The following is a 15,904-nucleotide window of genomic DNA, read 5'->3' as shown; positions in this document are numbered from 1 at the left end:
TGCGATTCTAACTTATTTGTCTCAGATTTGCAAAAAGTAAAGTCCAAATTGTGAAATATACACTTCAGTTGTAGGGAAAAAAAGTCAGATTTGTGAGATTTGTGATAACCTTTTTCAGAATCTGAAATAATTTGTTTTCATTTTACATCATATTTTTTCGTTGTTTAAACCCTTTTAATATCCTGAAAATTCAGCTTATTTATAAGTTTAAATTACAGAAATCAGACTTTTGAATACTTTTGAATGTGCACAGGTCATGCCTTTAAAATAAAATCATCTGATTGAAAGTCTGTAGAAAATTAGTTTTCAGGTAGCTCAGCTGGATCATATTGATGAAAATGCACATATAGCTTAAATGCAGAAATGATGTAACTTTTAATAGCTCATAATCAATGGAAAAGATGTTTTTGTGTCCAGATGGTTTTATTACGGCATCTACCAGCAGGGGCTAACTGGGGCATGCTTACCATTAAAACCTTGACCTGGTCCAGATACCAGGCATGTACTTTTAATGCGAGCCAGCTGAAGTACATTACTTTCGGTTGTGTGGATTTTCACTTTTCAGTTATAGTGGTTCCAGCTTCCCTCTAAAGAGCCTTTATCTGAGTAAATGGTGTCAGTAGAGGTTTTCATTTTGGGAAAATAAAAGGTTGTGAGCATGCATGCCCTGTTTCACAGAGTCTCGCTGATTGATTGTTGACATGAGTGGCTTTCATTTATCCTTCACTTGTGCTGCAGCAGCAATGTCATTGACATGCACCTGCACTTTCAGCAGAGCATCTTAGTGTATATGTGTGTGACACATGAAAGATCCTTCAGTCAATCACCGGGCGTCTCAAAGGCTACAGGAAGCACTTTTCCAGGAGAGCATCATGTTTCCACGTAAAATAATACACAATTGCTTATTTGCACAGAAGCATGTGTGAAAATGTATGGAGCACTTGAATCTGATTGGTCAATCATGGCATTCTGCAAAGCATGCCCGATTCATGTCGATTTATTTCCTTTATATGAAATTTCCCCTACATGGTTTAGGGGAAGGTGTATCAGTATTCTCTTCTAAATACACACTGCTAGTGCTAATATTTGCAGGCCTGAATGGGAGTTTACTGTATGACTCACTAAGGTTTAGCACATGATGTAAATCTGTGTGTGCGTGTGTGTGTGTGTGTGTGTGTGTGTGTAACTACATAGGATTTTAGGGATTAATTTCTCTGCTACGCAGTAAATAAGCCTGTCCTTCATGCAGATGGTCAATTTGGCATTTCTCAAACAGAATGGCTTTGTTAAAAATAAATATTGTGAAAAAAGGTAAAACACAGGCAGTCGATTTTTTTTTTTAAAAAAGTATGACAATGAAATGCAGTCTGGAAGTCTCTTTTCAAGTGTATTTAGTCTCTGCTGGAGAACATTCTGTCTGTTTGTTTAATATTAGAGTGCACTGGTTAAATAGATGGGTGAATGATAGAGTCAGTATGTCATCAGTGAAAAAAAAATGAGTCAAATGACCGCTGCTGATATAATCGGGTTGCTGCTTCTCTATAATTGTATTTCTACTGATATGTCATGACTGAGAAATGTACTGTACTTCTCTGCCACATTGCTTTGTTTTGCACGTTTTGGATCTTGGAGGAATTTTAGCTGTCCTTACAGGCCTTGTTTTAGCAGTTAATGTTAACATGAAATGACACTTGCAACCCATGACGTACCTGTGACACTGAATATTTAGGTCATTTTTGTTCACATAACTCTTCAAAAGTTGTTTCAAAGCAGCTTTACACAAATGCATTAGTGACATCAGTTTAAAAAGCTTGAGAAAACCAGGGCTGACTGTGGCAAGGAAGAGCATCTCAATATGTACATGTAGCATTTGAACAATTGCACTTTATTAATTGTCTGTCTTTCTTCATGTGCTAGGTGTAATGGTCCATGCCATCTCCGTCTGTAGTAGCTGGTCTGGCAGGAGAGGGTATCTGAAAAACGGCAGCTCCAAGAACTAAAAATACACTCGCAGACAAGTCACAGGAATTCACAAACCAACCAGAACGCTCTCTGTTCATCTCTTCTTCAGTCTTCATCACAGGGTCTCTTTGTGTTGTACTGTTATGACGCCATGTCTCAAACTGGGAAAGTCCTTCATTTGTATGTGGAGGTGAGATCCCCACCAGAGCAAGATGGGAAAGGTAGTTCCTGTGAGACGACAGTGGAGCAAGATGGTCCCGTTGAAGCTTTGACCAAATTAGCACAGGCAGCATCTGGGTTTCCCGCACCTCCCAGCAGCACATTCAAACCAAATGTTAGCTTCAGACTGCAGCCTTCACACAGTTCTCTAGATTCCCCTCAAAGATGCAGCATTCCCCAGCAGGAGCCTTTCCAACAGGTGTCCTCTGGCCTCAATAACAACATTGACAGTAAACAATTAAAACATGCCTACTCGTCATATTCCGGACGGACATCTGGTCCCGGAACGCCTTGTCGAGCCTGCAGCCATCATAAGAACTCTAAACCAGAGCTCGGACAGAGGTCCGTAGTCACTTTCAGCTACATTGAGAAGGCCCAGATCAAAACCGTAGAGAGTCCTTGTAATAGTCCTGGTGGAATAAAAGGTAAGGTTTGCCCACGTAAGAGGTGTAGTGATCCGGTGTGGTCACGACCTGCGGAATCTTCTTGCAATAATAGTCCCTTTCACCAGCACATTGGTTCTGCTTTGGATCCTATCGGTCAAGCTGCAACACAGCGAGCCTTGAAGGAATTTGGGTCTCCCCAGTTGAGGTGTAAGTTTTCTCGTTGCTCAGACTGGAGTCCGGAGTTTCATCAACGGCACAGAGAACGATGCCAGTCTTGGGCAGGTCCACCAGTGCCAAACTGCAGTGCCTACCGCCATGATCCTGACCCAGGCAGGGTAGGAGCTGCATGTGGTGTCCCCAAAAGCCCAGCATCAGATGCTCTCTCATCCCACACAGGGCACAACAACCAGCAGAAATCCACCTCCAGGTCCCAAGGATGCCCTAATCAGAACCTCAGTTCAAAACAAGATTGCTCTGCTCCAGTCGGTCAAAGTTGGGGAAGCCGGGGTGAAGACAGGCCTCTGTCAGGGCAAAGGACCAGCCTCACAAATACACCCACTCATGGTTTAAACCAGCTGAGTGGAAGCAATAACTCCTCAGCTCTGAACAGTCCTGAGATAGCCCGCAAGATTGCAGAAGAGGCCACCAAGGTGTCAACAATTTTCAATGAGGTCCGAAGTTCGCCACCTCCTGTTGTTTTCGGGGGTTCGTCTACTCCAAGCAGCACAAACTATGGGTATCCTTCTAGAGAAAACCAGTCCTTACAGCAGAGTCCAGTGCAGCATTCGGCTGTCAAGATGAACATACCAGTGCATGAAGACCATTCTACGACAAATGGGGTGCATAAAGCCCCAGCTACAAAGAGCTCAGATTTAAGAGATGACCTGGCCAATCATCAATCTGTTCTGTCCCAGTGGGAGGAGACCCTGATTCCCCAGCCCTCCCGTCTCGTCTTCTTCGTCCAAGTCTGTCCAAAGCAGACGTGTGTTCTCCACTCCGAGATCCTCGTCAGCTTAGAGCTGACTTGCCAGTCTCTGACAGCCCCACTTTACACCGTCACAAGCCTCCGCAGTACACCGGAGAGGAGTGGACATCTGTGGAACCCTGGTTCCTGGACGATGAGGACTGGGATGACCATGTCGTTGCAGAAAGCGTGGAGATCTCCAGGCGGTTGTTTATTGGTCAGAGTGTGGACGATTCTCCGGTCAGCTGGACATCTAGACAGCAGTGGAAAGAGCAGGCAAAGAAAGAGGAAGGCAAGTTCAGTTTGTCTGAAAAACTTGAAGGTAATCTCAAGAGCAGCAGTCCAGTGTACAGAAAAAGTGATAGGGTTGAGGTCGTAGGACGAAGAGAGGAGAATGTGACCAATTCGGTATGTGGAGCAAATCACAGCCCTGGGGAAAGTGTAGAGGAGATGACCAGGCTAACACAGCAACAGAGACAGGCAGAATGGAGGAGAAGACAGGCTTTGCTTCTAGGGCCGGTGGTATTAGAAGAGGGAGATGGGGAGAGAGGAGAGTTCGAACAGGGGTTTGGAGATCACCAGGGTTTGGTTGGGTCATCCCCAAGCTCTAGTGGAGTAACGGGAAGCCTGGGAGACAGAGACTGCATCTCACCTGAGTCCAGCCAAAACAGCAACCAATCAGATCACCCATCATCAGGAATACAGGTAAGACTTCATAAAAGCATTTTGCATTAATGGTTGAATTCTAACAGTGTTCATTACAGTGCTTTAAGAACTTTAAGATAAATGAGGCCCTTTGTTTGCAAGTACATCGAGTTCACTTTTTATTATAAGCTAATGTGTTTATATTGTGTGGGTGTTGCAGTCTGATGGCGGTTCTTTAGTGCCAGGTCCATCTCTGCACTGTCAGAAAATTGCTCGTGCCAAGTGGGAGTTTCTGTTTGGCACTCCAGCAGAAAACACTGCCAGCGAACGAGAGAAGAGTGAGTAGTCTGTTGACCTCTGTAATATCAGTTTTAATGATTACTTTGATTCCATCAGTAGCAATTAAGTGTTGATTTCATGGTTTTATTTTAAAGCAGAAGATTGTTTAGATGGTTTCAAGTGAATCAAAGTGTTTGACTTACCGCAGTGAGTGTTCTCACATGAAAATATTCTGTGTCAGTGGCACAAAATTTATTTCTCATCCCACCTGAATGAATATTGATTATCTTCCCAGATGTTCCAGAATCCTCCACAGCACCACCAAGTGGCCACTCCACCCCAATCCCGCCTTCTTATCTGCCATTGGAGGAGCTTGCTCTCAGAGCTAATCATGATGTCCAACACGTGGTGGTGGAGCTAGTGACTCCTCCCCCTGCTGCCCCAGGCACCTCCCCCAAAACAGGCATAATTCGGCGAACTTTGAAATACTCTGAGACTGATCTGGACGCTGTTCCGTTACGATGTTACCGGGAGACTGACATAGATGAGGTGCTGTTAGCAGAGCAAGAGGATGCTGACTCAGCATTTGGAAGTAACCGAAGTGTCATGGGAACTTCCTGTGCTGGGAGCAGCCCGCTAGGAGAGATGCCCAATGAAAGAACAGATGGACAGGAGGATGGGGAGGAGGAGGAGGAGGAAGAGGAGGATGTTGCGAGCTGGGTCACTGTCAGGATGCAGGGTGATGTGAGGAGGTTGTTGGCCGATCAGGAGCGAGATGAGGAAGAGGAGTTTTACAGCATGATGCTAAAGAGGTGGGAAGTAGCAAACACACATTTATTTAAACTATTAAAAGATGGTTCAGAATATCGGAAATAACAACCCTATTTTTTCTAGGGCCCACGATCATTTCATTAACGACCACCCAGCTCTAAAATCACCCATCCTGGTTCGTGGTCCTCGCAGAAGGTCTGGAGACAGTTTGGACACATTTAGTCGGCATTTCGAGAACATCATGGAGTCACACCGTGCCAAAGGCACCTCCTACAGCAGTCTGGACAGTCTCGACCCTCTGACCTCTAGCACTCAAACTGTCCTAACCTTTGACCTCCCCACACTGACTCCACAGGTGCAGGGTCAGATCTACCAGAGTGCCCGGCAAATCGTGGAGCTCAGCTTCGCCCCATTGGCTCACGTAGAGATGCCCAGCCTCTCAGAGTCAGCGCTGACTATAACAGGGGACACCGATGCCACACGGGCGCCATCCAGCGAACGTCTCAGCAGCGGGTCCGATGATCGCAATGGACAGAGCTGGCAAAGCAACCCACCGCTTTCACTGCCCAGGTTTGTGTAATTTTACTTCTAAGAACTTAGTAGTGTGCTCTAGTTATAGAAGGTCATCTGTTTAGTAAGTATGCTTTTCTGAGGGCTTGTCCAAATGCCCACACTTGCGGCCTCAGCCGCTTGAGAGTGTGTGCATGCAGCAGGAAGTAAGTGACAAAGACTGTCCCAGGACTTGGAAAAGCTCAGTGCCCTTAATGCACACTAATACCACAGCAATAATGCATATGAATACCGCTCTGGAAGCTAAGTGTGTTCCATCATGCATCATGTTCTGGAAATAGATTGTGAGACTTTTTGCAGAGATATTGAAAGTTTTGTAAACCTTTCCCAGTGTACATTAAACATTAAAAATAATTAGATACAGTATTACATATAACTTAGTAGTAAAACAAAGTGTTGCACATTTTATTGGTGCAAAGATAGGTTTATTTTGTACATTTGCAACTGCTTTTTATCACTTAATTAAAAGTTGTCTGTAGTAGAGACTACTGAACAGACATTTAGAAGTTTATTTTAAAATGCAAAGTATTGAAAATCTAAAGCTCTGTAAACACTTGCATTTTTACAACACTGTAAGTGTGTCCCATCAAGTAATGAAAAGTTGTGGTCTTCATGCCCACTTGAACACTTAGTGGAAATCCGTCATGTAAGTAGACAAGTGTAGGTATTTGGACAAGCCCCGAGTACACCTGTCCTGCTAAAATGTTCCTTGCAATGGCTCAGTTTCTCCACCAGAGGGAGTATGCAAGCAATAGTTTCTTGTGAAGTAAAACACTGCAGTTTCTGTTTACTACTTGAATCTTGGTAGATCTTAAGAAAATGCCAAGATGTTCAGGTTATATTTCCAAAAACAAGATAACACTCTAAACCTGGGTTCCTACAATCAGTAAATAATAGGGCATTTTTTAATATTGTGATTAGTAAATAAAATATGTCATGTTTAATGTATTTTATTTATCATATAATATATGCACATTTCATTTTTGACTTGGTTTGACAGGTTAGGGGTGAATTGCTTGGGGTGGATTTTAAGCAATATTTTCTTTATCTATCCAAGTGTAGCTAATTTACTGTGTAATGATTCTGAATGACCTATTAGTCTGTCGGTTTAACCTTTTCCATCTGCCGTGCCTGTGACTTGACTGCAGGCTGAGTTTAGACAGGAGTGTGTGTGCGTGAAGGACAGATGAAAGGCAAAGCCGATCGCTGGCAGAGAACAGAAGTTACTGCCACATAGATCACCTTGAGACACAGAAACCCATGAGGCTGGAAATAGTTTGAAAAATATATTTATTTTCACAGTCAGAGGAATGTTGCTCCACAAATCCTTATTTATAGGATGAATATTGTGATGATTTATATGTGTCCCATCTATTTGTGTCTTATAGAAAAGTTAGCACCTGTTGTAAATGTTAAATGTATTAAGACTCAGTGCAGCACTGCATTGTTACATTACCATCCTGTAGTAGCTAAAGTAAACCACTAGGTGGTGACAGTCATTCATTAATGCTATTAGAAAAGACGTCACTATTAGAATCAAAGCACACCATTACTATTGCCATTATTGATCAAATCACACGTTTCATCAGAAATGATTGTATTGAAAATCCCCAAGCTAAATATGCATGAGTTGAAACAGCTTGGATACAATGACATAATGACATCATGGATTTACACTGTTTGTTAGCCAATGTGTGAACCAATCAAATCCCTAGTTGTCTGTAATGAGTGCTCATTTGTTATGCCAATTAAAATGTGTCTGTTGTTCATTTAGCATGGCAGGAACAGTAGCAGCATTGTGGAGGTGCTTAGCCAAACGTTAAGCTCAGTGACACAGAAAAACCAATCTGAACTCTTTCTTCAGCTCTTTCCCTTTCTTTCATTCTGGGTTTTAACTGTTTCCACTACATAGGAAAGAGGAACAGAGAAAATAATATAAGGTTAATCATCAAGTGGACTGTATGTGTATATACACTACCATTTAAAAATTTGGAATTGGTAAGATTTTTATTTAAATGCTTTTCAGGGAAGGCTTTTATGTTTGCCAATGCTGCATTTATTTGATTAAAAATGTAATAAAAACAGTAAAATTTTGAAATATTTTTACAATTTAAAATAACTGTTTTATATTTGAATATCTGTTAAAATGTAATTTATTCCTGTGATGCAAAAATTTTCAGCATCTTTATTCCAGTCTTCAGTGTCACATGATGCTTCAGAAATCATGACTTGCTGCTTAAAAAACATTTTGATTATTATCAATGTTGAAAACACTTGTCCTGCCCAATATTTTTGTGAAAACCATGATATATTTTTTTCTGGCTCATTGACTGTTTACTGCAAATCTGTACTGCAAAGTTTTATGACTGACAACCACACTTACTGTAAATGCAGAAGTAACTGCTTTTAATTATAATTCATTGTGAATTTTAGATGAGAATGTGGTTGTCACACTGGTAAATAACTAAACTGTGTGTACAGAGTTTCGTTAGCAGCATGTATGTCATCAAATGACTCATTATTTAGCTGATCAATATTATATAGAAACTCATGGGAAAGAAAGCAAGAGGTTTGTACGTTTTAAAGTGCGTGTGAACTGAGGAGTCACTATAGAGGGAGAGATTGAGAGATGTTACATGCCACACTGAACTGAGACGGTCATTAGAGCGTCAACAACATTCACAAAGAGAGAGAAAGCAGTGGGAAACTCATTGGGAAGGAAATATCCACCAAGTTTGTGAGCTAAACGATTCAAAGATGGATTGAAACTTTAGGATCATCTAAAGATGGATTCGTTCAGTCACAAAGAGTTTGAAATGGCAGAAATACCACAAACACCTAAGAAGATACTGAGAGTCACTGGACAAACAGCTCAGGTGGATTGCAAAAAGCTAAGCATTAATACAAACATGGCTCAGGGCCACAGAGTCACATCAGAGAGGCGTTTTGGCAAAAATGGTCTGAGAAAAAAAGCCCACTCTGTGTTTTGCTGGCATTGCTCTGCGCTGAAGGAGAGGAGCGTCCTGGCCCACTGCCACATGCAGTACAGGTAGAAACTATTTGGAAAGAATGGAAATCATCAGTGTATTGCTGTGTTAATCTGTCATTGACCTAATAAATGTAATATAGGAGTATTAAGCAGAAAAGGCAAGCATAACTGTTATTATGCATAACCCAGGACACCTAGGGTAGGCAAACAATGCTCATATTTTAGTTTTACAAAGTTACTTCTGACCATTAAATGTGTTAACCTCTAAATAATCCATCCAGAAATAAGAAGTAGCTGTCTTTACTTATCTTTTTAGTTTCTTAAAAAACTTTTTTTTTTATTAAGTTTTATTTACATTTTTAGTGTTTTCATTTTAAATTATTTATTTTTTAATTATTAGTTTAAGTTTGTCTCTGTGGTTTTGAATAAGAGTTAGTTTATTACGTTTTACTTGTTTTAGTGTTTCAACTTAAACTTAATTATTAATATATATATATATATATATATATATATATATATATATATATATATATATATATATATATATATATAATTTTTTTTTCAGTTAATATATATTTTATTTCAAGTTATAAAAAATATATATTTTTAGTTTTAGTTTATGATAATGTTTCTGATATGGAGTAAATACTTCTTTGTCATGCTTGTCTCTTTAAAAAGTGTTTCTGTGCTTCCAGATGTCTTTGTTTGCCTTTCACACATTTCTGCCCATGGTTTGTTTTTCGTGTGGATTTGTGAGAAATTTATGTTGGATTTATGAGAATTGTTCTATGCAAGTAGCCAAAATAAAATGTTTAATTTTTTAAAATGTATGTTTTTAATTTATTTCAGTTTATGCTTTTTTATGGTCTTAGTTTCAGTTAATGCTAATAACCCAGATATAGACTAAGTACTCATTTGTTGTGCTTGTCTCTTTAAGAAGTACGTCTGTGCTTCCAGACGTCTTTGTTTGAGTTTCACACATTTCTGCCCATGGTTTGTTTTTAGTGTGGATTTAGTGTGAGTCACTGATAAGAAGGGGTGAGATGAGGACTTCTGTCCCACGTTCATTTATAGAAACCAGGGGAAATCGGATCAGTAGAGCACAGTAACGATTTAACACAATTGCAAAATGGAAATGGTCTCTGACTGTAAAGTTGTTTGTGGTTCTTATTTATCTTTGCAACTGATTTATCCAACAGACACCACGTCATTGTTACTAATGTAAAATCACTAAGAAGCTTTCTGAATATGTCATTGAATGTGTTTAAAGAACATTCATTATTTAGTTTAACATGTTTTTGGGCACTACCTAATTCTTCAATTATGACTTTATTATTGAAAAACATGGAAAGGAGGATGTGTTCCCTCGCTAATGAGTCTCGCTCGCTAAATAATGAGTCTGAATTCAGTGGTAAACACACAAGACTCGGTTTATAGCCAGATGAAAAAGCACTGACAAACAGGAGAAACACTGTGCACAACGATATAGCCAGGGGGCTTTTAAATCTACAAATCACCATCATTTACTATAGATTTACTGTAGTAGAACTAACTGGACAGTGGTATTGTGTTGTAAATGTGGGTATGTTTGTGTCAAATTTTATTATTTTATTACTGTAGACATATTAAATGTATTGAAAGAAGTAATGGAACATAATTACAGTTTTGTTTTTTTTTTTTTTTATTTAAGCTATAGCATTTATGCATTTATACAAAATATATTTAGACTACTGTTTTTCATACAAATATAATCATATTACATTTTTACCATGGTATCAAGGTGCTATATTTGTGATTTTAAATGTTATTAGTATGATCTATGAATGATACTATGAAAGAGCAATGGTTAATTAAAATAAAAAATAAATAAAACCCCAAACAGTCAGAATAATTAAATTTCACCATATTAAAATGAGGTTGCTACCATTTTTACAGATTTTGATAATGAACATCTATCTATATTTTCATCCTAACTCAAGCTACTATCAAATGTGTATTTTTAAGAGACAAAAAATGTTATATTATTGTTAATATTATCAGGTAACACAAACATGTTTCTTGGAACAATATTGCTCATTAAAACAAGTTTTTTTAATTAATAAAACAAATTATTTTTTTCTATTTAGATATTTATTTTGTTAAGGAAAAAAGACTGGAAAAAGTGTGAAGAATTTAAAAAACATGAAGTGATTGTCATGTTCTGACCATAAAGAATATTTTAAAGCCACATTTAACCATCTGTTTTTTTGTTTGTTTGTTTGTTTGTTTGTTTGTTTGTTTGTTTGTTTTTTGCAACTTCTACATTGTAGCAAAAATCAGCCTTTAAGCTTGAAAGAAATAAAAATTGGACATCATATCGACTGATATGAAAAAAAGTTTTTTTTATGCTTTTTATAGGAAAGTATGAAGGTTCATCTTAGATGAAATGGTGATTCCTAATCCGTTTGTGTTTTTAACACTTAAAAAATACTAAAGTAGTGCAATGGTTCTGTGATGATGTACTGAATGTCATTGTAATGAATGAGAACCATGTTTATAAACAAGCAGCAGGATGATCTTATTTGTGTGTTTGTGTGTTTGGTCAGAGAGAAATCTCCTCGCTTTGCTGCGGACCCAGATTTGGATCAGGAGCTGAGCGAGCGTTTGGGTTTGGGTAGTAATGACACCCTCAGTAACGGCAACCGTGCCGATCTAGACTCTGCCAAACGTCTGGCCAAACGCCTCTTCAACCTTGACGGATTCAGGAAGTGCGACGTTGCGCGCCATTTGAGTAAAAAGTGAGTGAATTCTCTTCAAGTGTGTTATTTTAGTGTTATTGAGTGGTATTGTTTGTGTTGTTACTTTATATATATGGTAACACTTTACAATAAAACTTCATTTGTTAACATTACACTCTTAAAAATAAAGGTTCTTCATTGGCATTGATGGTTCCATGAAGAACCTTGAACATCTATGAAACCTTTCAAATGCAGAAATGGTTCTTTGGGAACCCAACATGGTTCTTCTATGGCATAACTGCAAAACACCCCTTTGGAGCCCTTATTTTTGAGAGTGTAGTTAATGCATTATCTTACAATGAGCAATATTTACAGCATTTTGAACCTTCGTTAATGTTAGTTAATAAAAATGTTTATATTCATATCACAGCACATTAACTAATGTTAATAGATATAACTTTTGATCTTAATAAATGCTGTAGACATATTGTTTGTTAGTTAATTTTAAGTAATGCAGGTAACTGATGTTAACCTTATTGTAGTGTCACCAGACTGTACTGAATATGTAAATAAATTGTGTGTGTGTGTGTGTGTGTATAATATATATATTTTATATACTTTAGTTATTTTGATATGTGCTTTCATTATTTTATTAGTTTTTGTTGTTTTTCTATTTAGGTTTAATTTATTTTAATTTCATTCAGTCTTTGCGGTACTTAAACGTATTTCAGTCAGTTGACAAGGCAACATTTTTAATTTTTTATTTAGGTTTTTCATCAGAAAAAAAAAAAAATCTAATATTAACCCATTTAATCACAATTTTTTTCCCAGACATGAAAATATCCAAATGATGTGTCATTAGTAACCCTTTGAAATAATCAATAATTATTTTTTTAGTGTGTGAAAATTGTGACCGGTGGGATAATGCGTGTAATGTATTAACATATTTCTGCAGTCATAAAATTGTTATATATCTTAGCCGAGCTGTTTTAAACTCTTCGTTCACATTCTAGGGTTACCATTATGCTTAAAAAAACCTTATACACTATTGATAGGAACACTGAGATAAAACACAAACAATACAACCATCAATGTATTTTAAAATTGTTATTTTTTTGTAAAATATAACATCAGATTTTTATATTAGTACTACTTGAATATTGTGAATTTTTTGTAACATAGGAATTTTTTATTTAGTGCAATATGTTGTTGTTGCAAAATTTTACTGTAATAACAGCTGCAATTGGCTTTTTACTGTATACCTAAGTTCACTGTTATCCCACCGGTCACTATTGTGACCATCAACAGGTTTACTAATTCTATCACCACACTCAATGAAACTGAATATATGTTAATTCATATATTGATACTAGACACCTTCAAGATAATGTGTACCAAAAACCTTTGTCATATCTTTATGCTAACACACATTACTAGCCTATCGTTTTGGAGCTTTGATGCAGACATCATCTTCTCAAGATACAATACAGGAAATAAACTGCTCTGGTCATGTGACAATTTGCAGGAAGTGCACTAAAACATCAGTCAGTAAGGTTTTAGAGCTTTATAAATAAAAACCCTTTTTACGGTCACTATTGTGACTGGTGTGATTAAATGGGTTAATATATTGTTTCAGCTTGTTTTTATATTTTATATATTTAGATTTTTTATGCATTTTTATATTTTTTTGTTCTAATTTTATTTAGTGCTGGGTTGGTTAATCCTGATTAATCACATCCAAAATAAAAGGGTTTTTTTTTGTACATTTAATATATATATATATATATATATATATATATATAGAACCTTTTACTTTGAATGCAGTTGAATGCAGTTAATTGTGATTGTTCTATGCCCAGCACATTTTATTTTATTTTATTTTATGTTAGCAGTGGAGCAAGTTATTACTTTTTTTTTTTTTTTTTTCAACACAACAATTATTTTTCTTAGAAATAGCATGCACTTCTTAATTTTTCACAGCAAAACCAGAAACATGTTAAAGTTTTTTTTTTTTTTTTTTTTTTTTTAAATTCATTTTTATTTTTTATATGAGCATCTTCTTTCTGACCTTGTGGTTTGTCCATCTCTGTCCGTCCTGTGCCGGTCTCTGTGCCGCTGTTATATAAAGCAGGGTTTCATGCAGCTTTTATTCTCTGGCTCTGCTTTTATTGCTCACAGCATCTGTACTCTAAGAGCTCTTCTCTCTCTGACAGGTGCATCATGGGAATGTTCATCCAGCGGTGTATCTCTGACAGGCCCTGGTCGTGTCTGTCACCCTTCCTCCGGTGTCTCCCTTGTTTGTTCTTGCATTGTCATCCTCTCTGATTGTCTTTTTCATATCTGACTCCTTTTTAGCAATGACTTCAGTCGCCTGGTGGCAGAGGAATATCTGCGTTACTTCAATTTTACTGAAATGACTTTGGACCATGCATTAAGGTCAGCACATTAAATATGTGAATGAAAAAAAAAAAGGTTTTTGCTTAACCACACAGACAGAACAGAAATACTAGACTCCTATAGTGTTTTTTTTATCAGTGTGTGTTGCTGTCAGGGCATTTGTTTATTATTGTTTGTTTATTTCAGGGCATTTCTACTAGAGTTTGCTCTGACGGGCGAGACACAAGAGAGAGAGCGAATCTTAGCACATTTTTCTCGTCGATATGTGCAGTGCAATTCATCTCTCACACTATCTGAAGGTACAGCTCTCTCTCTCTCAGTGTCATGTATGATGAAGAGGCTGTACATGTGTAAATATGTATTTATGTGTGGTTGTGTTTCACAGACAGTGTCCACACGCTGACCTGCGCCCTTATGCTGCTCAACACAGACCTGCACGGCCACGTGAGTGAACGCATGGATGAACTGCTTTATAACTTCACCATACAGACAAGAGTAATGGGGGGTCAAATCTTCATCTCAACAACAATGCAGCAGTGTAGTTGCACACATTCAAGAACATGCATTAGCTTTCAAAAGACTGAAACCACACATTTTTCAGTTTAATGCATTTTTATTGCCACCATTACAATTTGAGTAAAAAGTTTAATTTAAAAATGTGCATGAATTTGTATCCTCAACACACAGGCAGCAACAGGAGACTTAAATCACTATAGATAGTAATTTTATGTACTTTTACACAATTTTATGTCTTGTTTTTTTTTCTGCTATTTGTTCAGTTTAGATATTTTAGCATTTCAAATGAAACTTTTTTTCAGTTAGCTGTGAAGACATTATTTCTAATTTTCATTTAGGTTTGTTTGTTTGTTTTTAGTGTAATAATTGTTTTATTTTTTTTAATATTTGAAACATTTTTGTTTCATTTTACATATTTTTTTTATATTTCTGTTTAGCTTTATTTTAGTTTTAGTAGTTTTAGTACTTCAACTGTGCCAAACATATTTTTTCCAGTTTCTAATTTTCATTTAAGTGTTTTTAAGTTTGTTTTACATCTAATATTTTTTTTATTTTTATATTTAATTTTATTTCCGCTTAATTTCAGTTAGCAAACCAAGTAGTTTTAGTATTAATTAATCAAATTACAAGGGGTTTTTTTGGCATTAAATGAAATATAAGATTAGTTTCTAATGTTAAGCAGATTTTTTTTTTTTTTTGTGGTTCTCCTCTGAAATTGCGTTTTATTTTATATAATTTTTATATTTCTATTTACCTTTATTTTTATTTTACTTTTAGTAATTGTAGTACTTCAACTTTGCTAAACTTATTTAATGTTTTTTTTTTTTTTTCAGTTTCTAATTTTCATTTAAGTGTTTTTAAGTTTGTTTTACACCTAATTTTTATTTTTATGTTATTATTTTATTTCAGCTTCATTTCTGTTGCCAAAAACAAATCAAACAGTTTTAGTATTAGTTTTTAATTAACCAAATTTACCAGATTTTTTATTTTTATGTATTCATTTATTTATTTATTGGATAAAATTAGTTGTAATTGCCAAAAAGTGGGAAAATAAATATTTTAAATTAAAAAAAAAAAAAATAAATAAATCTCTCTTTTTGTGAAAAAAAAAAAAAATTATTTTAAGAGCAGCAATTAGTAAAATAAGTTGCTACCAAATTGCATTATAATGACTAATATGATTGTCTGGCTTTTAAAGCACAAACTCATGTAATAGTTTTATGTCACATCTTATGTTTTTAAAGGGTTTGATAGCTCATGTTTGACGTGTGTATGTTACAGAACAAAACATGAAAGTCTGTTAACTGCTAATCTAAAAACCTATTTGAAATTCTCAAGGGGTCTTGTAGCGAATTAGCCTTCCGGCTGGCCTACAAATTGACGTCAACAGCTCTGTATGCTCAGAAATATGATTGCAAACAATCATCCTGACTCTTGATTCAGTTTGTCCGAACAAAACAAATAATAAAAAAAAAACAGAGGCTCCTAA

The 15,904-nt window shown here is 36.6% G+C and overlaps 1 protein-coding gene across 1 annotated transcript in view; it reads left to right on the top strand.

Moving 5' to 3' along the window:
- The first annotated feature begins 2,640 nt into the window (after nt 1–2,640).
- The window catches only part of LOC127157484 (PH and SEC7 domain-containing protein 1), a 43,612-nt gene continuing 30,348 nt past the window's right edge, over nt 2,641–15,904 (top strand). The window contains exons 1-8 of the mRNA XM_051100748.1: nt 2,641–4,236; nt 4,397–4,514; nt 4,751–5,267; nt 5,350–5,796; nt 11,371–11,562; nt 13,858–13,938; nt 14,086–14,198; nt 14,285–14,343. Of these exons, the coding sequence (XP_050956705.1) occupies nt 3,982–4,236; nt 4,397–4,514; nt 4,751–5,267; nt 5,350–5,796; nt 11,371–11,562; nt 13,858–13,938; nt 14,086–14,198; nt 14,285–14,343 (1,782 nt within the window). The 5' untranslated portion in view covers nt 2,641–3,981. The remainder of the gene's footprint in view (nt 4,237–4,396; nt 4,515–4,750; nt 5,268–5,349; nt 5,797–11,370; nt 11,563–13,857; nt 13,939–14,085; nt 14,199–14,284; nt 14,344–15,904) is intronic.

Source organism: Labeo rohita, unplaced genomic scaffold, assembly GCF_022985175.1.
Source record: "Labeo rohita strain BAU-BD-2019 unplaced genomic scaffold, IGBB_LRoh.1.0 scaffold_109, whole genome shotgun sequence".
NCBI lineage: Eukaryota > Metazoa > Chordata > Actinopteri > Cypriniformes > Cyprinidae > Labeo > Labeo rohita.
The sequence above is the reverse complement of the archived record's forward strand: the minus strand, read 5'-3'. Positions and strand labels throughout refer to the sequence as shown.